Source organism: Nipponia nippon, unplaced genomic scaffold, assembly GCF_047370975.1.
Source record: "Nipponia nippon isolate SJK-2023a ecotype South Korea unplaced genomic scaffold, ASM4737097v1 scaffold_7, whole genome shotgun sequence".
Taxonomy (NCBI): Eukaryota; Metazoa; Chordata; class Aves; order Pelecaniformes; family Threskiornithidae; genus Nipponia; species Nipponia nippon.
This window is the reverse complement of record NW_028262391.1, coordinates 31,047,985-31,072,690: the sequence shown is the minus strand read 5'-3', so window position 1 is coordinate 31,072,690 and position 24,706 is coordinate 31,047,985. Positions and strand designations below refer to the sequence as shown.

Below are 24,706 nucleotides of genomic sequence, written 5' to 3'. Positions count from 1 at the left end.
TACCCTGTTGTTTGTTTTAATCAAAACAAAGAAACATACAAAAAATACAGCCAGAATGGATTTATCACCTTAATATCCTTCAATCACTCATAAATTAATTATTTCATAAATTTCTTCAGTATCAAAGTTACGCTGTTCAGATCAGAATTTCTCACATCTTCTTTCTCCCCCTTCTCAAACAAATACTAGGCTTGCCCTTCCAACCCCTTAGCCCTTCTCTCCACCCACCAGCTCATAGCACTCAGCGTGTTTACCTCAAGTGCTCCACATTTTTACAGCTGGCCAGAACCTCCAAACAGTCAATATCCATGACACATCCTGAAAAATCCAAATGAGTCAAATTCTGGCCCGAGTTTATGACAAAAACCAAAGCCGACATGTCCAGAGGTGTCAGTCTAAAATTTTTAAACTCGTACTTGAAATTCAGCAGGCTCCCGATGTGCTGGGCTACTTTGAGGTCTTGTGTTTCAAATGTGCAATGGCAGAGCTCAGTGACTTTAGGTCCTGTCAGATGAGTGGCTGCCAGTTTCTTGAGAGACTGCAGGATTGCGTCCTGCTTATCTTGCACCCAACCTGCATCTTGTTCAGCCAGCAGCATGAGAAATGTCCTACATTCTTTTGACGACAAGCCTGAGAGAAAGATGTGAAAACTCTCCATGAACTCAGTCTTTGCCTCATTCTTTGAAGTCCACTTTGACTTCAAAGAGAACTTCTTCTTCAAGTAGTTCTTGTCCACCTTCTTACTTACCATGAGACACAGTGCTGCAAAAAACTCCTGCAAGCTCAAGTGCACAAAGGCATAGCCAGTCTCTGGGCAAGTGCCACTCGTCTTCACCTCAAAGACAGTCAGCAATCCATGTAAGGAAGCAAATTCCTTCAGGTGCTCTGGAATATCACCAACATAAAATACAACCTTCTTATCTTCCAGGCCTTTCAGTGCAAGATCACACAGACCCAAAATGGCCTTCTTGTTACAGTTCAGCTGAGTCTCCTCGCCACCTGCACACTCTCCCTGCTGCTTGTTTATGAAGATGAGAAGCATTTTGATATAAAACTGTGTCATAGTCTGAGGAAGCTCCACACTCATCTGATGCTTAAGGAGCAAATACTCCAAACAGATGCACACAACATAACACAGAGCAGGGATAAGGCACATGTTGAGGAGCTTGTTGTTGCTCTTCAGGTGAGCAATGGCTTGTTCTTTGAATGAATGCTGATGAAAATAGCGGCTGACATATTCCTCAACCTTCTCATGGTCAAATCCCCAAATTTCTGCTAGCAGATCTACTGTGTTTAATAAGAAGTCAGGTAGTCTCTTAGGTCGGCTGGTGACCAACACTGTGCAACCAGGCAGGAGCTTCCCATGACAGAGGCCTGCAAAGAGCTCAAATACGGACATATGGGAGGTAAGAGTTGGGCCTCCCTTAGAAGAAGATGAAACGTCCATGTCAGCTGCAAACTCATCCAGCCCATCAAAGATGATCAGTGTACGCCAGGCATTTTCCAGGAGGTACTGGAACACTGCATCAGGGCTGTCTTCTGGCTGAAGGAACAGGTCAAACAAAAGCTCCTTCAGAGTCAAGTTTCTTTTCAATAAATTCAGCTGCCGAAACTCAAACAGGAAAGTGAAGAGAAACTGAGGTAAGACACCTTCTGCCCATTTCTGACAAATCCTGTGCATTAGCATGGTCTTGCCTGTGCCTGGTTTACCAAACAAAAAGATCACCTTTGTCGTGCCCGATGGGACCACACTACGAAACAGATCTGACACTTGCATGGCTGTATCCGCACATTCTTCTGGTTCAGGAGCACCTGCCACATCCTCTTGGGGTTTACCTGTTCTCTCTTTTAAGCGGAAGGCTTTGCTCTGCCGAATGACAAGGTTGACAAAGGCTTGGTTGAAAGCCAGTGGCTCTGTTTGTTCCTGTGCTGCTGCTCCTGCTGCTCTCCTACTTCCATACCTCTGGCGGATATAATCGATGAGAAGATGCCGGTACTTTTCAGCCGGATCTGAGAGAAAAGACAACAGAGTGAGTATGAGGGTGAAAAAGTTAGTTCTGAGCCATGACAGATCCAAAATACTACCACTTATACACAGAGAAACGCTGGCCCGGATCAGAGGCTGCTCCAGAGAGCTAGGTAGAGATGACAAATTTTGAATACATGAAAATAACCCATAATTTTTCCTATTTTTGCACAGGAGCTGAAGAAGAAGAAAATTCAGGGAAAAGGTGAAACAGCTTTACATAAAAACTAAATCTTATTATCTCTTTAAGATGAGAATTAGGTATTGGTGTATTATGCATATAATTCCCTGCTCACTAGCTCCCTGTTCACCCATGCTGGCCTTGTGCCACCCTTGCTCAGCTATCTGCACCTGCGAACAGACATATCTTTTGCTTTGAGAATTTGAGATCCCCGATGGTATCAGCATCTCTTTGTTGAAGAGAGAACAGTGGTGATAATTAAGGGCACTCAGCACCTTCTGAAAAACCCCATCCTCACTGCTGTTAAGTTTGCTGAGTTTTGTCAGCCTGGGAGCACCTCCTTAAAAACTTTTCTGTATGCAAACTTTCAGTTGAAAACTGGTCCCAGCCCCACTGCAGCTGCCAGCTTTGCCATGCTCCCCGTGTTCCCCCACCAGACACTGGACAGCGCTGGACCATGGGGATTGCAAGGCTAAAAGCAGAGGTAGAAAAGGGTAGAGAACGGTAGATGATGAAGGAAAGGATGTGGACACTGGTGTTATTCAGCCCGCAGGTCTGCTCAGGCTACCCAGTCTTTCCTGGAATTACTCTGCCTCAAATTTGTCATCACTTATCTATTCAGTTACTTCTCTACTTTAGGGTGAGCTGAAATCGTACGAGTTTTTAATGTGCTAGAGACACTGTAGAGCCTTAGTGGGTTTTAAATTGTCAGTATGTCTCCTGATTTGGTTAAAAAAAAAAAACGAAACAAATACAGGGATGACCTACAACTGAATGCTTTACCGGCACATCATACTTTAAGGGAGTTCTTAGCCTATGTCATCTGCATCCCTTCTCCTCAGGTAGATTTAATATATCTCTGAAATGGAAATGGATGTTTCTTGTTATTTTCCAGGTCCTGTTGTCTGCATATTTTATAACCTGTTGCATTAGGAGTTTATGCAGCTACTAAACAAAAGTTTCCCTCAATGCAGGAGGTTGATTTCTTGGGTGTTTCTGCAAAAAAGTTAAATAGGTTCTTCCTCAGAGGAAAGCACACCACCACTCTGCTTCTGGAACATCTACATACCTAGTCGCTGCTTTTTAACGTCCTCATCGCTCACAGAGCTGCTGCAACGGTGGCGGCGACCACACCCTGAAAATTGAAAATCAGAAATGTGTCAAAAGAGCATTTTGAATGACAGCTTGTTAGAGCTGGGCAAGACTTTCCAGCAAAGCATTTGGGGACCTGAAGAGGCAAAATTGGGAGAGACAAAACTATTTGCAAATTCAGGCTGAGTTTACAGAACTGCTTTTGCAAATGTTGAAGTAAAAGCAGAGGTGCAGAGGTGCAGAGGTGCATCTAGCTATAGAAAGACAGCTTGGGCTGCTCCTCGTGAGGCTAATCCATCCTCTTGTCCCACTCCAAATACGCTACAGCTCTCAGGAGTGACCTAGGAGTCTGGACTGGTTTAAAGACCTTCAGTAAGGGAGCTCCCTGAACTTCTCCAGGCAATTCATTCCAACACTTCAGTTTATTTATATAGATTTTCCTAGTGGAAATCTAGGCATCAATCTTGCCTGCCACAGTGTGATCTGCTACTTCCTTGTTCTATCCACTTGAGCGTTTTTGCAGAGAAGTCAAGCAGGTCCTTCCTCCTCCTTGGGACACATGATCAGCTATTCAACATTCAACAATGATTCAACATTTATCTGATCTTGGAAAATGACTTTGCGCTTCACAGAGCTGTTAATATCCAAATCTTACTGTTCTCAGCCAACAGCAGCTGGGATATCAGAAATAGGGAGGTACAAGCTGCTGGTGGAAGCCTGGCTTTGAAAATCTTTGCAGGAAAAAAATGTGAATTTTTAAAAGGCATGTTTTGCAAGAAATGTGTTAGGTTTAGCAAGTGATGCTCAGAACCTTTTGCTTAATCCCCTCATTTGCTTAGAAGCACAGTGCTAAGTAGTGCCAGAACCTTAGCAAAAAAAATCTTAACAGCTCATGAAAAAGCATCCTAGGAAATTACCCTCCTGGCAGCACAGCTGCTGGCAAAAAAAAAAAAAATGACGTACGTGCAATTCTGGGTTTGGAGGAGTATACAGAAGTAGAGAGAGCATTAAGGGCTACAGACAGCCTAATCCAAGACTTAGACCACAAGCACTGCGAAGTTATGTAGGGCATGGAGAAAGTGGTTCTGAGTGTCTGAAAGAAGCCTGGCAGATTTGAGACAGAGATAAACCAAATAGCAGTACCACATATCCCAGCTACACGCTGTAGCAAAGCCCACAGCCCAATTTCTTGCAATTGTTCTCCACTCCTCCTTAGGATTTATGTCCACCCAAAGCAGGATAAACCCATGTGATGGACCTGAAAGAAAGCAGGAGCAGGTGAAAGGGTTAAAGCCAAGATAGACAAAGCCACTGCATCAAAATGCCTCCTGAAAGAATTAAAGCCTAGGGGCAAGGAAGATATTTTAAATATCTTAGTCACTTAGCTAAACAAAAGAAAGGCCTTTGTGATTTAGAGAGTAGTTAGAATGGTTGTAAAATAAGGGGGCTCCGGGATAATCCCATCTCAGACAACTGGGCCTTGGGAGAACAAATGCACGGAAGATAAGAAAGTTGCAAGGAGATGAAGGTCAGTCAGCGAACACAGTGAAGAAGACTATGAGCCTTCATCTGAAAACCCCCAAAGACCACCCAAAGACCACCAAGGAAGATGACTGCGCATGCGGATCGGACATTTGCATATGTTAATAAGTTCCAGGGAATATCATGTTTATGTAAATGAATTCTCAGAAATCCTGTGAATATGTAGGACTTTATAGTATATAATCTCTGAAAGTCTACCAAATCGGTGGAGCGCTTATGGTGGAGAATCCCCAGTGCTGCCCAGCGCTGCAATAAAATGCCTGCTTAATAACACTCTGTTGTTATTGAGTTTCATTACATCGGTTTCCTTACCCAGCTGCACCTAGCTTCCCACCTCGGTGAGGGAAGTTAGAAAGCAAGGGGCTTTGGAGAACACCCATCTTTGTATCAGTTTTGGCACCTCAGATGGGACACTCTCTGTCCGGCTGCAGGAACCCCTGAGTCGGAGACTCCCTTGGCCGGCGCCGGAGACTTCTCTGGAGGGACTCCCCGATTCGGTGGATCCCGGCAGGGACAGACAAGGACCACTGGTAAGAAAGGCATTTTATTTTGTTTTGGGACCGGTCATTTGAAGCTGCTCGTAAGTCACGGTTCATGAGAACCCCGCCGGGTGGCACACATTTGCATGTACGATTTGTATTGATCATCTGATTAGTACAATCATTTGTTTGTGCATCTGTATCTGATTTTGGTTTACATACACATACGTGATATACGTATATGTCTGATATACACGTATTTGAAAATCTTTGATTACATTGACATTTATTATCTGGGAGTAGCAGCTGTTGTTGTGTTTATAATGTTGTTGTGTTTATAATAATTGTCAGTTGTGTGTAAGTGTTTGAGTTTTAGTCCCTGTCCTTGTGTTTTATAAATTCCAAAATGGGAAACCAAAGGGGCTCTGAAAAACAGCTCTTTGGGCTGCATTTTGGCTCACTGGAAAGATATTGGGGGACCACCTGGAGGAAGTGTGAATCGTAAAACTTTGATAAAATATTGCAGTCCGTGCTGGCCATTATATAAGTTGGATGATGGAGAAAAATGGCCTTTTAACAGAACTCTGAATTATAATACTTTGTTACAACTTATGCTATTCTTAAGACGAGAAGGAAAATGGGATGAAGTGGTTTATGAGAATATGTTTTTCACTCTGCAGAATCACCCTGAGTGGCAAAAAAGGAATGTGGAGTTAATTTAGCACACCAGGACCCTACAGTCCTGGCGATAGAAAAAGAGAAAAATAAGCAAAACAACAAGTTAAAAAGACGTTGCTCAGCTTGCAGCATTGGACAAAGACGTTTAAAGGCTGGTTCACAGAATGAGAGATTAGAAGATTGTTTGCCTCCACCAGAAAGAGAAGGTGATAGAGAAGCAGATGCTGGTGCTGTAGGGAGTGAAGGACCGGAGGCAAGGGAAAGGGAAGAAAATTATATTGGATTTTTCCCCAATTCTGCTAGAACTCGAAGTAAGGTGGGACCTATTATACAGGCTCCACTAAGGCAGGCAATGGGGACGGGAGGACCTGTCAGGATTAAAGTACCTTTCACTCTAGCAGATTTAGATGGTTGGTGAATTACTGCAGGGAATTACAGGGATGATCCTGAGAAGGTAGCTAAAGGATTTGAATTGATTGTGAAAACTCAGGACCCTGAGTGGGAGGATGTGGATGCAATGTTGGGTGCGGTGTTTAGTGAGTCAGAGAAACAGATGGTTGTGAGAGCGGCCAGAGCACAGGTACAGGCTCTGATTCTGGCTGGGGCTTTGCCAGGAACAGTTGATAACCATGTTCCAATTACCAGTCCCGGTTGGGACCCTAACCAGACGGGAGCCCAGGACCTATTAGTGCGGTATAGGGAATGGATTGCTTATGGAATAAAAAATGTTGTCCCAGAATCAGTAAATTGGTCCAAATTGTATGAGATCAAACAAGATAAAAAAGAATCCCCTACTGATTTTCTGAACCGAATAAAGGAAGGAATGTGGAAATACACTCCTTTGGACCCTACCTCCCAGGAGGGAAAGGGTCAGTTGATATTCTTGCTTTTGGGACAATCAGCGGATGATATCAGGAGAAAGTTACAGAAAGTGCAAGGAACAGATGCAAGAGATTTAGAGAAATTGCTGGAGATTGCATGGCAAGTATATCAGAATAGAGAGAATAATGGGCAAAGCAACTGCCAATGCTACAGTGGCTGCTTTGCGCACCGCGGGCGGGCAAGTACCCTCTCGGAACCCATCAGGAAACAGCGCTAATGGAGGGAGAGGAGCCGTGAGAAGCAGTGTAAGTGCCCCACCTAAAGGAAATCAACCTCTCCTGAAGGATCAGTGTGCTTATTGTAAGCAAATGGAGCATTGGAAAAAGGATTGCCCGAGATTGGGCAAGTCGGTGATGGTTACTGACGTTGAAGCTAATTGACGGGAACCAGGGGAATCTTCCCTAGCGGAACCCTTGGTAAAAATTCAGCTAGGGAAAGAAGAGAAACCTGTAGAATTTTTAATAGATACAGGTGCCACATTTTCAGTATTAAATCAGACTTTATTGCCCGTAAGTAAACAAAATGTTAATATTGTGGAAGCAACTGGACAGGTTGAGAAAGCTTTCTTTTTGAAACCATTAAAATTGAAAATTGGGAAAAGTGTAGGGAATCATAAATTTCTCTACCTGCCTGAAGCCCCTAGACCACTCTTGGGAAGAGATTTATTGGAACAATTGAATGCTGAAATAAAATTTTAAAATGGAGAAACTGAATTTAAAATACTGGAAGAAAACCACATTGAGATTTTAAGTTTGGCTCTTACTGAACCCCAAATTAGGAAAGAAGAAATTATACAAGAAATAAAAGACCAAGTATACCCAAGAGTATGGGCCTCAGGAATACCAGGAAAGGCTAAAAATACAGAATTGGTTGTTGTTAAACTCAAAGAGGGAGCATGGCCTGTTAGGGTAAAACAATATCCCCTGAAATTGGAAGACAGGCGAGGAGTGAAGAGCATTATAGAAGAATTTATAAAATTCGGACTATTAATTGAATGCTCTTCAGAGTATAACACTCCTATTCTGCCTGTCAAAAAGCCTGATGGCAAAACTTATCAATTAGTTCAGGATTTGCAGGCAATAAATCAGATGATAGTTGAAGATCTGTATCCAGTAGTGGCAAACTCATAAACCTATGAATGGTTTACCTAAAGGATGCATTCTTTTGCCTCACCTTGGCTCCTGAAAGCCACGGTTTATTTGCCTTTGAATGGGAAAACCAGGATACGGGACGGAAAACCCAACTAACCTGGACAGTGTTACCTCAAGGATTTAAGAATAGCCCCACCATTTTCGGAAATCAATTAGCCAAGGAAGAATGCAAAGAATGGACTGTGAGTTTGTTAAATTTTCTCAGACTAAGTGGTTACCGAGTCTCATTACAGAAAGCCCAGATCTTGAAAAAAAGAAATAATATACCTGGGATTCGTGATTTCTAAGGGACAAAGACAGTTCAGGGATGACTGAAAGGAAACCATCTGCAGGACCCCAGAACCAACCACGGTAAAAGATGCAAGCAGACCAGACTTGAAGGAGGAGCCGCTGGAGGAAGCCGACCACACGTGGTATACTGATGGGAGCAGTTTTGTAAAGAATGGAATTCGTACACTCTGACCACCACAGACCAACTGGTGGAAGCAAAGTCACTCCCTAAGGGCACATCTGCACAATGAGCTGAAATAATTGCTCTAGTGAGGGCGTTAGAGCTTGCCAAAGGACTGCGAACAGATTTAAAGTATGCCTTTGGTGTAGTCCCTGCCCATGGTGAAAGCCAAGATAGACAAAGCCACTGCATCAAAATGCCTCCTGAAAGAATTAAAGCCTAGGGGCAAGGAAGATATTTTAAATATCTTAGTCACTTAGCTAAACAAAAGAAAGGCCTTTGTGATTTAGAGAGTAGTTGGAATGGTTGTAAAATAAGGGGACTCTGGGATAATCCCACCTCAGACAACTGGGCCTTGGGAGATCAAATGCACGGAAGATAGGAAGTCACAAAAGAATGACAACAGCCCTGAAGGACACCATTTACGTGATCCTAGGACTGAGTATGCGCAGAAGCAAAGGTCAATCAGCGAACACAGTGAAGAAGACTATGAGCCTTCATCTGAAGACCCCCAAAGACCACCAAGGAAGACGACTGCGCATGCGGATCGGACATTTGCATATGTTAATAAGTTCCAGGGAATATCATGTTTATGTAAATGAATTCTCAAAAATCCTGTGAATATGTAGGACTTTATAGTATATAATCTCTGAAAGTCTACCAAATCGGTGGAGCACTTATGGTGGAGAATCCCCAGTGCTGCCCAGCGCTGCAATAAAGAATACCAGCTTAATAGTAACTTCATTGCTATTGAGTTTCATTTCAGGGACTCTCTGAATACTCCGTTTCTCCCTTGGGGAGATTCGGACTGTGAGGAGAAGCATCCGTGAATTTTTGTATCAACTCGGTTATTTGATTCTGGGATTGTGTTTGGCATGTTATAAGGACAAGTAGTTGCTCTGTGTTTGCTTTTAGGATTTTTGTTCATTGTATTGGTATGTGAGCGTTTTGTTTTCAAAAGTGTCTATACTGTCCTGCGCGTGTGTGAATGAGACGTACTCTTAGTAAGAACTGAGTGTGGAGTCCTGATCCATGGTTTCGTTGTCCCGTGAGGGAAACGGCCGGAGATGGACAAAGCAAAAGAAAAAGGTTGCATGGACGTAAAACAGTAATTCTGTAACCCTCTAAGTGGTAAAGTGTGAACCGTGGAACTGACTGTTAAGCTACTGCAGGAATACAGGAGAGAACTGGGACCAATAAAATGGGAGTAAAGAGCAGCAAAGTAAAGAGATACCAAAGAAATCTCTATTAGGTTGTATTTTATATCACTGGAAGGACATAGGGGGTCCTCCTGGAGGAAATGTGAATAAGAAAACTCTAATTAAGTATTGTAATCAGTGATGGCCATTGTATCAATTAGATGATGAAGAAAAGTGGCCTTTGAATGGGACTCTGAAGTATAATGCCTTGCTGCAACTCCTGTTATTTTTAAGGAAGGAGGGAAAATGGGACAAAGCTATGTATGCAGATATGTTTTTTGCCCTCCGAAATCATCCTGAGTGGCAGAAAGATTGTGGTTTTAATTTTGCCCCCCAAGATCCCATGGTGTTAGCTTTGGAAAAGGAAAATCGGAAAGAGTTAGGGAAGTTGAAGCGATGTTGTTCAGCATGTAGTATTGGTCAGAGGTGTTTGAAGGTGAAAGAGAGACCCAGAAAGGTGGAAGAAAGGATAGAGGACTACGTGGCACCCCCGGGTCCGGGACCAGCTTCAACTTCAACCTCTCCAATGGTCCCAGACAGTGAGGAGGAGGTTTCGGAAGGAGACGCGGGACCCTCTATTTCCCCGAGACATACTCCAATTACGACCAGGACCCGCAGTAAAATGAGACCTATTATAGAGGCAACTTTAAGGCAGGCAATGGGCCCTGGGGGACCCACGGTAATAAGAGTGCCTTTCCAGATGGATGATGTGGATAAGTGGAAGGATGCAGTTAAAGGGTACAGGGAGGACCCAAGTGGGGTTGCAAAAAGGTTTGAGTGGATTACTAAGAATTTGGACCCGGATTGGAAAGATGTGGATCTTATGCTAGATGCTATGACTGAAACTGAGACGCAGCTTGTATTAAAGGCAGCCTGAGCTCGTGCAGAAACCCAGATTGAGGGACAAGTTTTACAGGGCACAGCCAAAGATCATGTGCCCTCCAAGGACCCGGGTTGGGACCCTAATGATCCAGCTCAGTACCATTTGTTGCAATGATACCAAACCTGGATCAAACTTGGAATAGAACATGCAATCCCAAAGGCAGTTAACTGGTCTGCTTTGTATTCAGGGGCACACTGAAACGCCCACGGAGATTTTAGATCACTTATGGGCTGCTGTGAGAAGATTTACTACTATGGAACTGGAGTCAGAAGCTGCCACACAGCAGTTGGTATCTCTGTTTTTGGGACAATTCACTAATGATATCAGAAAGAAACTTCAGAAACTTAAGGAACCAGATAAAAGGAATTTAGAAAAGTTGCTGGAGGAAGCGTGGAGAGTATATTGGAATAGGGAGGGGGAGGACAGAAGGAAACTGGGAAAGGAGATAGTGGCTGCGTTAGCTCAGCAAAATTTGGAAAGAATGCAAACAGGAGGAGCTGGGCAAGTAGGGCGAGGAATGAGTAACAGAGGTGGGGGTAGTTTGAGATATAATCAATGTGCTTATTGTAAAGGGTTCGGACACTGGAAAAAGGAATGCCCCCAGCCGACACGTAATTCGAAGACTGTGGCAGAAATACAAGAGAATGATTGACAGGGACCAGGGGAATCCTCCCTAGCAGAACGCTTGGTAAAAGTTCAGCTAGGGAAAGAAGAGAAACCTGTAGAATTTTTAATAGACACAGGTGCCACATTCTCTGTATTGAATCAAACCTTGTTACCTATAAGTAAACAAAATGTTAATGTTGTGGGAGCAACTGGGCAGGTTGAAAAGGCTTTTTTCTTGAGACCATTAAAATTTAGAATTGGGAAGAGTGTGGGGATTCACAAATTTCTCTACCTGCCTGACGCTCCTAGACCGTTACTGGGGAGGGACCTATTAGAACAACTAAATGCCGAAATAAAATTTAGAAATGGGGAAACTGAATTTAAAATACCCGATGAAAATCACATTGAAATTTTAAGTTTGGGTCTTACTGAACCCCAAATTAAAGAAGAAGAAATTATACAATGGAGCAATTTGGAAAGAACGAGGACCTTTAACTGCTCAAGGGAAAGGTATAAAACATGCTGATATAATTTTGCGACTTTTAGATGCTGTACAACTTCCGTCAGCAGTGGCAATTATGCACTGTAAAAGGCATCAGAAAGGTAACACTGACAAGGAAGTGGGAAATAAATTGGCTGATCACGAGGCAAGAGAAGCTGCGGAACAAGGTGAGGTATTAAGGTACTGAGGTATTATTCCTGAAAAATCTTTGCCACTACCTGAGACAAACATACGATTTAGATCTTTGTGAGACCACCTCTGATGGTATCTTATGTGCACAACAATCTCAATTATATGAACCCTGCTTATTAGAACATTCTGTTAACAATTGCAAAGGGACAATCCTGTCTCCTGATGTGTTTGAAATGTTTGTAGAAATTAATGCGAGACGTGTGTTTAGTGAATAATAACCTATCGGTAGTTGAAGAATATCACCTAATCACTCCCTTTATGTGAAATATATTCATTTTTCGCATATACAGAAGAACAAGTGGCAATGTTTTGGCATTATGAGAGCTTAAATATAAGTCGTGCAAGCATATATGGAAAAATTAAACAAAATCTTGAACCAATCTCAGGAACTCAGAGAACGTTTAAAGAAACTAAATTTAAAGAAACTAAATAAGATACTAGAAAACAGTAATAACTAATAACTGTCTAGTCAAATTAAAGATACCGCCCATCATTGGTGGGGTATCTTTTTGAGATACTCATCCTCTGCAGAGAAAACTTTGAATGTTCTAGTCCACCCACTGATATTATTGGTGTTTGTTATTACACTAACAGTAGTCAATTGCCTTTTCTGGTATAAGCTGAAGAAAATGGCTATGAGAGTTTGGGCCTTGCCTAAGGTGATAAAATATGAAAACTTAAGACCTTTGTAAAGAAATTTACAAAGTTTAAAGAAAAGACGGGAATGAAAGTGAAAGGGTTAAAGCCAAGATAGACAAAGCCACTGCATCAAAATGCCTCCTGAAAGAATTAAAGCCTAGGGGCAAGGAGGATATTTTAAATATCTTAGTCACTTAGCTAAACCAAAGAAAGGCCTTTGTGATTTAGAGAGTAGTTAGAATAGTTAATAAGTTCCAGGAAATCTCATGTCTTTGTAAATGAATTCTCGGAAATCCTGTGAATATGTAGGACTTTATAGTATATAATCTCTGAAAGTCTACCAAATTGGTGGAGCACTCATGGTGGAGAATCCCCAGTGCTGCCCAGCGCTGCAATAAAATGCCTGCTTAATAACACTCTGTTGTTACTGAGTTTCATTACATCGGTTTCCTTACGCAGCCGCACCTAGCTTCCCACCTCGGTGAGGGAAGTTAGAAAGCAAGGGGGTTCGGGGAACACCCATCTTTGTCTCACAGGAAATATCAATGACTAGACATCTCAGCTCCACAGAAAGTTTCCTTGTGAGTGAAGCCAGCTGCCAGGTCAGCCTCCACGAGTTCATCTGGCCAGAGAGCACTGGGTGAAGGAGCTAGATACACTGCTGTGAAAAGCTGCCCTGCATTTTCCAAGACTGACCACCACCACCTCACTGGTGAGTCTTTTTGTAGGCTGGGCAATGCATCTGCCTTGCTTTGAGCACAAGAACTGCTCTGTTACCCTGGGGAACAGGGCAGGGAACAGCCATTTCTGGAGAATGCACAGCCCACAGATTCCCACAGCTGTTTACGGTGATTAATTCCTTGTTCATTTATGGCGCTCTCTCAGATGGAGAGAACGGGCAGAGCCGAGAGAGGCATGAGTCTTTCCTTTCTTAACTGGTCCTAGTAACTTTCAGCACTACTTTCAAATTTCTGTTCCACCAGCAACTTGCAAGATTGACTGCCTATCCACTAGGGTGGCACAGCAGCTAGCAGCAACAGTCTGTCTGCAGAACAGACAAGTCACTTTTGTTTTCAAGATCTGAAAACTGCATGTGACACACAAGATACAGTATTTGCAGTGCCGTGACACAGAAGCAGTCTCTGAGTGAAAAGCAGAGGCAAAAGCCTCTCTGTGACCATACTATCAGCTGGGACTGCAAAGGGTAGGCTGGGAGCTACGATTTAAAATGGGTAACACCAGCAGAGATGGGCAAGCAGTGCTCACTGCTCAGGGCGCGCAGTGCTAAAAGCCTGCCTCTGGGTGGCCATGAGCAGGGAATGCAAACAGCGGATGCAAACACACAAGTACTGAGGGCACTGGCAAACCTCAGCAAGAACCAGAGCCAGCTCTACAAGAAGCTCCTGTTGCTGTGAGTGTGAGCCTTAGCCAGTCCCCAAATTCACACAGCAGGAAAAATACGAAGAGCAGCTTTTCCCTCAAATCATCTATTTTTCACCAATGGGCAATCCAGCAGCAAACCCACTCCCTGCCACCAACATCAGGCACCTCTACAGGACACAAGGCCTGCACTTTGCTCTCTGCACTGTGTCCTGGTTTCAGCTGGGATAGAGTTAATTTTCTTCTTGGTAGCCGGTATGGAGCTGTGTTTTGGTTTTTCGATGATACACTGATACTGATGTTTTGGTTCTTGCTAAGTAGTGCAAAGCTGTTGCTAAATATTTGCTAAGTAGTTGCTCACACTGGTCAAGGACTTTTCAGCTTCCCATGCTCTGCTGGGTGCGCAGGGGGGGCGCTGGGAGGGAGCACAGCCAGGACGGCTGACCCAGACCGGCCAAAGGGCTATTCCATACCATATGACATCATGCCCAGTATATAAGCTGGGGAAAGAAGAAGGAAGGGGGGGGACATTCGGCATGATGGTGTTTGTCTTCCCAAGTAACCCTTATGCATGATGGAGCCCTGCTTTCCTGCGGATGGCCAAACACCTGCCTGCCGATGGGACGTAGTGAAAGAATTCCTTGTTTTGCTTTGTTTGTGTGCATGGCTTTTGCTTTACCTATTTAACTGTTCTATTTTATTTTACTTCAATTATTAAACTGCATTTATCTCAACTCACGAGTTTTCTCCCTTTTATCTTTCCGGTTCTCTCCCCCATCCCACCATGGGGGAGTGAGCGAGCAGCTGCGTGGTGCTTAGTTGCTGGCTGGGGTTAAACCATGACACACTGCCAGGGTCCCGGCTCAGTGACTCCTCTGTGCTGTAGTCTGCAGAACACAAGGCTTCGTTTCCTCCTGCTTTTTTTTTTTCCCCCAGCACACATTTCAGGAGGACACTGCAAACTGACAGCAGCTTTCTGTGATAATTTGGATTTATTTTGCCGCTACCTGTTTATCGTCTCACAAAGATGGATGCCAGAATCACATCCTTTCTCTCTCTTTCTGCTGTGAGACACGGGGAGGACCTGGGCACCAGGTCATTCATTTTCTGGAAACTGAATACCTGGTGACTCAGAAGGCAACTCAGAATTTAGCAGCTTCCAGTTATTCCAGCAGCTGTTACATGAGGACCCAGGGACATCGCTCAGTGGTGGCACATACCTTCAGTATTTTCACATTGCACCAAAGGCTTCTGACTGACATTCGGGTGATGGATGCTGCTGAAAAGTGCCAGGGGAAGAGGAGAGATCTTGAAAATAAATCCCTCATTTCATGATCTGCACCAAGTAGGAAGGCCTCAGTCCCAAATTCACCCCTGAAGAAAGCCCTAGAACCACTACGATCCGTTCTTTTAAGCTCTGATTCTGACAACTCTGCAATGGTTTCTGCTGCATCAACTCCTGAATAGTCTTTCTGCTCTTTCTTTAAAAGCCAAGCCAACTTCCTCCACCTACCAATGAGCCAACCAGTTGGTTACCAAAGGCTGCATATGTCCAACCGATGCAAGTAACGACAAGTTACTGCAAGCAGGATGTGAAAGAGTACTGCTGAGGACTCACTGTGTAAGACTTCCTGCGAACTATGATATTAACAGAAAAGAAATAATAACCAGTAATCCAGTAAGGGAGAGGCGCAGCTTAGCTCGTGCCACAGGCTTTCATAAAAGAGACCATGTGCACACATAGTCTACAACGTAACATGCTGTGTGTTGACGGCACTGTTTACCGATCCCATTATTTTCTCTGAAGCCACTGCCTCCAACTGCTAATGAGAGATATGGGGAAGTGATTTTCTTGTGGCGTGAGTATTTTAAGACTTATGTATTTCTTGCCTTTCTGGATAAGGAAAATAAAAAATAGCAATTAAAAATCCATGGAACAAAAAGGTAGTATTTTTTTCTTCTTCAAATAAATCTATCAAAAAAATTAATCTCAGCTTTACTGGAGAGAGAGTGCACAATTTTTATTGGTTTTGGCTTTTTATGTCAAATTTTTTTTACCTCAACTTGCATTTCTAAGCCAAAAGTTGTGCTTCTGAGAAAAAAATACCACAACAAATTTCAGCAGTTTCAAAACCTTCCTTCAAGAAATCAGGAAGAGAAAACTTGGCAAAATTAACTTTCTCACCAAGAAATATGGACTGAAGCTAAATTTCCTGATTAAGAAAATCACTGACATCAAGAAACTCCTGAGCTACTATTGCATCAATGTTTTCTCTCTCACAGCTATCATGACACTCTTCATTCTCACAAAAAGCAATTGGGAATCCCTACAGCACAGCACACCTTTTTCCCCACATTTCAAACAGACTTAATTAGTGTCTCAAGAACACTATTTTTTTCTCCGGGCAAAGTGACTTTGCCCGTGGGGACACTTCCAACTCAGGAATCCAGATGATAGGACCACGCAGGTTCCCACAAGGTCCACAGAACTCTTATTGAAAGAGCCAAGAAAATGCCCACCAACACCAGCAAGGCATAGCACAAATGGTGAAAAAGCATGTCTGAAAATGTGAACTATTGCTGTTTGCTGGCAATAACTATTTTTGGAGGGACTGATCTTATTATTATGGTCAAAGACAGAGAGGGTGAACCAGAAGGAAAGTCAGCGCATTTTTAAAACCAAGTGTCTTGGTTAAAAAGGCTTGTAGCTGCCTGGACACCATGGAGAGGACTGCCACCTCTCACTGATGAGGCACTGACCACACAAGTGAGGGCACTGGTGGTCTCACTGCCTAGTTTGGTCTGTTGGCTATGGGGGGCCAAGGCATTTGCTGTGTTTGGAGATGGTCAGAGGAAGCTGGTCCGATCTCTATTACCTTCTCCTGTAGAACTTATGAGCAGTATCTCCAGATCCAGGGGGAGGTCGCAATCCATGCAAAGGTACTGTGCAAACTGTTTCCAGGTGGCACTGCCAGCCTCCTCCAGCAACTCAAGAAGCACCGAGACTTTTTCTCTGTGGTCGGCGATGCTATCCAGGCCCTTCAGGGCCGTCCCTGGGAGGAAGCGCTGGGAGGTTGTGAGCAGCCAGTCAGGACGGTGACGGAGGAACTCCACTAGCTGGGGGCGGGCGTTTGCTATGGCTGCTTCCAGGTCTAGATCATCCTTCTGAAATGGAGGCTAGAGGGATGAAACCAGAGAGGGTAGCGATGGGCATAGGAGTGAGAGATGTTCACCCAAACAGCTCTGCTGTCAAGCAACCAGCACAGCCCTTGATGACTTGATCTGCTTTTCTACCCATTGGTCCAACCCAGCATTTCTTATCTATCTGCCTTACTCTCACCACGTCATGTGGCAAATCCCAGCCCAGCCATTACATGGTGCAAGGACCACAGTGTTTGTCTGCACAGTGCCTAATGCAGCGGTCCTGCAAGGGACAGCAGCAAACAACAGGAGTCAGTCTCTCTGGCATCAGCCAGGGAGAAGCTCTGTTGACATCTGTATCGCTGCGGTGGCCATCTGCCAAATATAACATCTCGGGCATCTTTCACATGCAGCAGGACCTCTGGGGAGGCATGGGACTCTAAGAGCAAGATATTTCCCTGCAGAAAGGGCTCAGGCAGCTGTTCTTGCTGCTCGTTTTGCGGGGATGAATAATTCATTTCTGCTTTGGTGACAATGTCACCCTCCACTTCTACTTCCTTCCCACAGCAAAGCCATGCACTTACGGTCTCCTACCTGCATTGTCGTGTGGTCAGCCTCCTCCCAGTTGTCAAATGCAAAGGTAGCTTCTGCTCCATACCCTGACGAAGAACTGATCTGCTATCGGCAGCATTTCAGCACACAGTGACACACCAACGCATGGTGCATGCCTATATGCAGTTGCCTCGCTCGGTGCAGATGCCTAGGGATAACAACAGAGCAGGATGCAAATATGAAAGGGCATGGGCAATTACACAGGTCCCAGATCTAGAAGCTTTGCCTTTGATCCTGGGGTCAGCTGTGGAGCTTTTCTTCTCTAGGTAGCAACCTCAACTCAAACCAGCAGTGACCACAAAGTCTGGACATTTAAGGATCCACTACTGGTGTGATGAAAACGCGAGACTGAGCTTTGTGCCCTAAGATGCAAGTGAAGACAGGCTTTACAGGAACACTTCAAGGGAATCACAGCTTTCCTGGTGTCGCTGCCTGACTTGAGCTGGTCTTCTATGCCAACCTGCTGCTCTTAGCCCCTCCATGGAAGTTGATGCAGAAGAAGCAGCAGCTTGCTCAAGTCAGGCAGTCACACCAGAAAAACTGTGAAAAGCTGATCCTCTGAGGTTACACAGCTCTTGCAAAAGAGTTTCAGGTGCAGAGGGGTGAAAACACTGCCAGTGCCAGTGCCAGCCCCCCTGCCTCTCAGCAGAGATGGCAAAGAGAACTGTTTCTCCCCACACTGCAGTTGGCGCTGGCTGGTGTCCAACCACTCCTACTGCAGGGAAAGGGATGAAAGAAGTGATTACCATCATTCACGCCTCCAAACATCCTGCAGCAGGACCCCACCCCAGGCTACAGCAGTATCAGGACCATGCCACTCTGCTATCTCCAGCAGACAGCTGCCTACACTGATGTGGAAAGCCAGCTCCAACTACAACTACCATCACCATGTTTGCAGAAAGGTTGAGAAACAGAAACCACAGGGAGCAGCCTCCATGCTCCATCCCCCCACCAACTACTTGTCATGCATCTAGACCGGACAGTCCTTCCAGGTCCAAGACTGCTGCACTGTGTGTGGCGTGGGAAAAATTCCCACAGTTGCTCTAACACCCAAATTTACATGGGGTGGGGATGGGACAGTGACCAACCTAGTTCAGCAAAAAGCCAGTAACACTGTTGAGTGGGAGCATCCTGTTGGGTAGAATCATTTCATCCCCTAATGAGGCTGCTGCACACAGTGTCATTCCCCAGTAACTGCCATTTCCTGAGCAAACACCTTCCCAACCCAACAGCAGCAGCCACCCCACCACTACCAGGGTGGAGGGATGAGGGAGCTGTGCTGCAGAGCCCACCTTCTCTAGTGTTCAGCCCTCACTCCGCAGACATGCTCTCCTCTGCACTGACCATTCAGGTACCTACAGTAAAGTAGCCACAGGCCTTTAGGCTTTTTATTTTTGCAGCCTTCTTGACCTGGCCAAGGAGGAAAGTGGAGATTTCTATGGAGCAGAGGCAAGAACTCAAAACAGAAGTGGAAGACAGAAGGGCGCTGTGATGGAAAGAGGCAAGACCTTCCCATCTGCACACAGACAACTCCTGATTCATCAGTTATGCTCAGGCTGGTGCGACCTCACAACAGAGCCATGCCGCTCCATGGGGCACACTGCACAGACAGAACATCACCTCCCCACATCGCTGCTGGGCATGGCACACACCCAGAAGCTGAAGACAAAACAAAAAGCAGGCGTCAGGTTGGAGCACTGGAGGTAAAACTGCTCAAAAGGTTTGTTCCGCTCATGTTTAAGAGGATACCCTTTCTCCCATAATCCAGCACCACTTTCTGCCCTCTCTGTACTGCCTCTTCGAACAGCCTCACATGTTTTTAGATGGAGCCAAATTAATGCAGCAAAGGGATATAATCTGACTGATGCTACAGCAGAGGGCTGGATGGGAAGGACCTAATCAGTCTCTTCTGTTCCTGCACTCTGGAAGCCAAGCAGACATCCGATAAGAGCAAAGCTAGCGACACTATACACTCTTTTGCCAGTCTCTGACTCTTCAGGTCAAAACCATGTCACAAGTTGATTATTACGCAGCATCACCATACACTGTTATAATACAGTATCACTGCAAGAAAGATTCTACCCAGCTTCCCATTCCAGATCAAGCTTTCAGGATGCATTACATAAAAAGCAAGGCAGCTCTGGAATTCATCAAAATGTCAGTAAAACCCCCAGTTTGTAAAAATTCTCTAATGCCTCTCATTCACTATTCTAACAAGAACAACAAAAAAATTCCCGGTGAAATGCTAAGAAAATTGGGCTTAACCAGAACCAGTGTTCTCCTCAAGCCAGTTCTGTGATGCCAAAAACTGAAACTCTGAACCTCACTGGAAAGGACTCTGGAAGTTTTCATTCAAAATGTTTTATTATGAAATTAATTTTATATTATCAATTATACAAATAAAGAATACTAATAGTAACACATGCATTAAAAACAAATGAAGCAATGTTTCAACTAACTGTAAAGCTTAAAAGAAAACATTTAAACATTTCAAATATAAACAAACTGCAAAATAACAGGGCTTCCTGCAAAACAAACTTCATTTCCCAGTAGCCTGATCAGTCAGCCTTTAGGGTCTGTCATTTTACATTTCTTCTGATAAAATACAGAAACCTGTAGACAGCAATGCCCTGACTTTATTCCCCTGATGACTAAGAACTACCTACTTAATAGGACCATATTAAAAAAATAAATAAAAAATCACACCTTAATGCCGACGAAGACTGAAAGCCATTCACTCAAAGAGTAGACTCAGATGAAATAATTAAAGACTCATATTCAAGAATAAAACACTGAAAGTTTAGATGAAAGCTCAGGCAATACTGCACAGCTCCTATACTAGTACTGCTCACTATATCAGACCATCAGAAACAACGGGCAGTGACCTACAGTAAAATTTGAGCCTGAGCTCAAAACAAAGCACAAAAACCTCTCAAGAAGAGCCAGGAAACTTTTGAGCCTTGACCCTTGCCCTCGCTCTTCAAATGCAAAAACACCATTAAAACACGTTGCAAAAATACGCCTCACCTCCCCTCCCCAACTTGGCATTCACACCATTCCCAGCCACGGAAAACAAAACTGAAATGTGAAGCTCCCTGTTGCAAATCTACCAACTCCTTACATGCTCTGAGGAGTGCATGCTACTTACCGAAAGCCCAGAAACAGAGCAGCAGCACCAAAAACAAAGTGGGGGGTCACAAAACAAAGGAGCTGGTGGACAATGTCCCCACTGCCTTGATTTCTTCACTTGCTAACCCACTCGAGGCACACAGCCCTTCGGTGCCGTTTGGGACCTGGTGAACAAAAGGCAGAACAAAATGAAAGTAATAACAGCTAGGAATTCCCCAACTGTAACTCATCTGTGGTAAAAACAGTGAGATGAGCAACAGTACCCAATCAGAACAGCAGAAGAGTGTTGTCCTATTCTAAAGTCTATAGCTAGACAATAATTTAGGTAAAGCTTTTGGGACGTGGTCCAAAGAAATCGGACTCGGAGGCAAACACTCTCACTGGAGTAAACTTCGACTTGGTTTTGGTTAAGGCTCTCGCAGTTTTTGTGTATATGCATAGGTCTGATTATTCTGGGACACATCAAAATATTTCTTTACCATTTCCATTATATCTAAGAGAAAAAGCAACCTGCCTTTCCTTTGGAATGGGAACAAGGTTTAATGAGAATGTAGTAGATGTGAATGATTTGAGGAAAAAATCCCATGTTTTTAGATAGAATGGTGTGCACAGAGATCTCCGGATCTAGCCAGATAGGGTGCAACAAACAACAAAATATTATTAATATTTCTCTAGATGCCAGAGAAGCTACATTGGAAAACTAGTTGCAGCCTGTAGCCGAGTCCCAGACAAGGCAAGATGGCACACAGCACAGTTTCAGAATTCATTTATCAGAAAAAAAAAACAAAAAAACCTAACAGGTCGAGCAACACGCACATCTCCGGATACAAATGCTTACTCTGGTTGTTTTGCCTCGAGCACGGCGCAAGGGATGGGGGGAGCTCTGAAAGAACTGGGAGTGGATGGAGGGGACCATGGGTGGCAAGGAGCAGCTGGGGAGGTGACGGGCAGTGCCCACTGCTGCGCTCTGCCCCATTTTCCTGCCTTCCCTGCCCGAATCTGGCCCACCACACCTCCCATTGGTGTTTCTACCAGACCAGAAGCTGTCGCAGCACCACCAGCACAAACCCTTTGTGGCCAAACTAGCAATTCTGTGCCTAAAAATCCCCAATCTCATCCTTGACAGACTCCTGTACATTGCTCCAGCTAGTAAAAGCTGCGATATTGATTTGGTCCCAGTGCCTGGGAGCAAAAGTCACCTCCAGCAACGTTTCCAACCTTAGACTTTAACTTGGGGAAGCAAAGGACACTGCCAGGTCCCCAGCCTCCCCAAATCTAAACCCTCACGGGGTGCCCCAGCATGCCGCCTTCGCCCTGGGCGGGGAGGAGGTGGGAGGACGGGGCAGCGGTAAACAGCTTCCTTCCACCTGCTCCCCACCCAGGGCAACTCGCCCACGGCACTCACCGGCTGGCTGTCCGTCCCAGCGCGCTGCCACAGCGGCGGCGGCAGCAGCGGCAGCTCAGGACAGTACCGAAACCGAAACTGCTTGACAGAGAAGCAGCTTTGCCCGGAAAGCACGCGGAACCACAGACCCGGCCCCGCGCCAGCCGAGGCGAGGCGAGGCGAGGCGAGGCGAGGCGCGGCCCCGCCGGTGCCCTGGAGCCTCCGGCAGGGGGCTGAGCCGCCATTTTGTGGCGGGGCTGGCGGCGCCCCTCAGCGCCCGGCAGGGTCTTAGACACCATTTTGTGGTGGGTGCTGCAGCCCCACAGGGAGCCAGCTTGGGACCCTCTGGGGGTCCGCTGACCGCTTTCCTGCTTCTTTCTCTCTTCAGCAGCGTCCCCGTTCCCCCATGCAAGGGCAGCCTTCTTGCCCAGCCCCGAGGGGGTGTCACTGCTGCATGTCCCCAGCAGACCTTCCTCTGCAGCGGGGTAAGGGACCTCCGAGGCAGAAAAAAGGCATTTTTTATGCCATTTCTTTTTTATTAGTGCTCATCGGTCTAGTGGGATGTCATTCAGGAGGACCAGAGGGCCCTGGCTTGACAGAAGCCAGTTTCCATAGTCTTCAGCAGACGTTGCCATGCAGAGAGGAAAAATGCCACCTCAGCATTGGTGGCTTTGGAGCAGGAGGGAGTGACGTGCGGAAACAGACTCCACAACCTGTAAGGTTGTAAAGTAGGTATGTTTGTTCAGCGCTGGGCAGCACGGGGGGTCATCCTGCCAAATTCGTGGGCGCCCACGTGGTGGCTTGTCCTGGATTTATACGACAAAGTATTACATATACATAAGGTTTCCCAATACGCCTATACATATGCATTACCTGTCCCCGCTTTGTATTAAAATTAGCCCCAAGAGGTCGTTTCCATAAACCCCTCCCAACTGCGCTTGCATGGTGTCTCCTGGTGGTGGTCGCAGGGGGTCGTGGGGATGAAGGCTGATGACTCTTCTTCGTCACTGCTAGTAACCCCTTGTTCTTGCGCAGACTCAGTTGCTCCTTGACTCTTGTCCAAACTGCAGGGTCGGTTTCAGCTGGTTTTTAAGAAAAGTTTCTGTTCTCATCAGGAACTATCCTTTGCTGAGAGATTACAAGACTCCTTACTTCAATAACTTTGTACAATAGTTAAACTTTTATAGTTACACTCTAAAGCCCCTTTTCAGGAGCAGGGACAAGCCCTTAGCCGGTACTGAAACAGCCAGCAGAGGCAGTGATAGGAACAGGGTGGTAAGGAAGGTGGAAAGTTGCCCACTACACCAGGGCTTCTTCAAGGCCACCATTGGCCACACCATGGCATCACATCTTTCACACTACTTGGCTGCTGCTGTGTCATGGACATGGCTGGTTGAGACCCAGTAAGATAAACCTTCCTTGGTTGCCACAGAGCAACCTGTAAACTCAGCCCACTCCATGTGCCCTGGCCTTCTCCTCCACCAGCCTTGACACCATGACCACTGAAGAGATGTTAAACTCAGCAGTTGCATGGAGCAGGGCAGTGCTGGGTGGCCTCTGGTGTTGAGGGTGGGAGAGGAGCAGGTCAGAGGGAGGACATCCGTAGCAATGCGGAGGGAGTAACCTCCATGCCCAGGGAGCTTGGGAAACCAAGGCCATCCTGCTGCCAGCCTTAACATGGCTTTTTGTGGAAGCCCCAACTTTAATATTGCTTTGTGTGGGAGAACATCATCCTCTGCCTTTGTTAATGTGATCACCATTACGCTCTTAGATTTGTTGCCTGAGATCTCTTCCAAGTGAAAAGACGAATTTAAAAAAGGGAAGCATGAATTGGTACAGGAAAATAACTTGAGCCACTTCAGATAAATTATTGCACTGTAGTAGGAAGAACAGGAACCTGCTGTCTGACTAGACTCTTAGACTTTCTTTTATAATGTCATGGGCTTCCTTATCATTTTTATTGCTTTTCTCAAGTTTGCTCACACTGTCTCAACAACATGGGCGTAACAATTTGCCTAGAGCTCTACACAGAGTCTACAGGCTCTGTAAAGAAACTGTCCAGGGCACGAGAACTCTCTGTTATTGTACTGCACTGTAAATTCATTTACATTTACCATTTACTTTTTTCAGCCATACCCAGGTCTTTTAGCATAACTGGTTCTGAGCTTACTTGGAGTTTGGTAATGTCATTTGAGTTGCTGAAGTCTGTCAAAATCAGGAGCCTCTTGGCGCATGGGAGAAACAAAACCCAGGATCAGCACAAAAGGTGCTACATTTCCAAAACGTAACAAGAGATGCCAAAAGGTGGGCAAAGCCCATTTCTGCTGCCTCCTGTGTGTGCTAACCCAGAGCCCATGCACTTCAAGAGTCCAACCCTTACTCCTAAGCACACAAGTCCTTTAAAGATCCTGAAAAAGTAGCATGCATAGGGTGCAGACTTCAAGGTCTTTGCAGAGGAAAGGCCCCGTGGAAGTACAATTGCACAGAAATTGGAGTATTTCTCAGGAAAAGGAAAGAAAATTCAACCAAAGCTAATTTAAATCAGCTCATCTTTTAA

At 45.1% G+C, this 24,706-nt stretch overlaps 1 protein-coding gene across 17 annotated transcripts in view; it reads right to left on the bottom strand.

Moving 5' to 3' along the window:
• Positions 1 to 22,308, bottom strand: part of NLRC5 (NLR family CARD domain containing 5) — a 60,196-nt gene extending 37,888 nt beyond the window's left edge. For 14 of the 17 annotated variants that reach the window (XM_087740244.1, XM_087740250.1, XM_087740251.1 and 11 more), the window contains exons 1-6: positions 22,171 to 22,308; positions 20,785 to 20,929; positions 17,619 to 17,784; positions 16,760 to 17,060; positions 3,277 to 3,342; positions 255 to 2,010 (exon numbers count right to left, since the gene is read on the bottom strand). In XM_087740244.1, the coding sequence (XP_087596370.1) occupies positions 255 to 2,010; positions 3,277 to 3,342; positions 16,760 to 17,060; positions 17,619 to 17,624 (2,129 nt within the window). In that variant the 5' untranslated portion in view covers positions 17,625 to 17,784; positions 20,785 to 20,929; positions 22,171 to 22,308. The remainder of the gene's footprint in view (positions 1 to 254; positions 2,011 to 3,276; positions 3,343 to 16,759; positions 17,061 to 17,618; positions 17,785 to 20,784; positions 20,930 to 22,170) is intronic. The other 3 variants (XR_015700649.1, XM_087740254.1, XM_087740256.1) reach the window with 3 other exon arrangements.
• Positions 22,309 to 24,706: the final 2,398 nt, after the last annotated feature.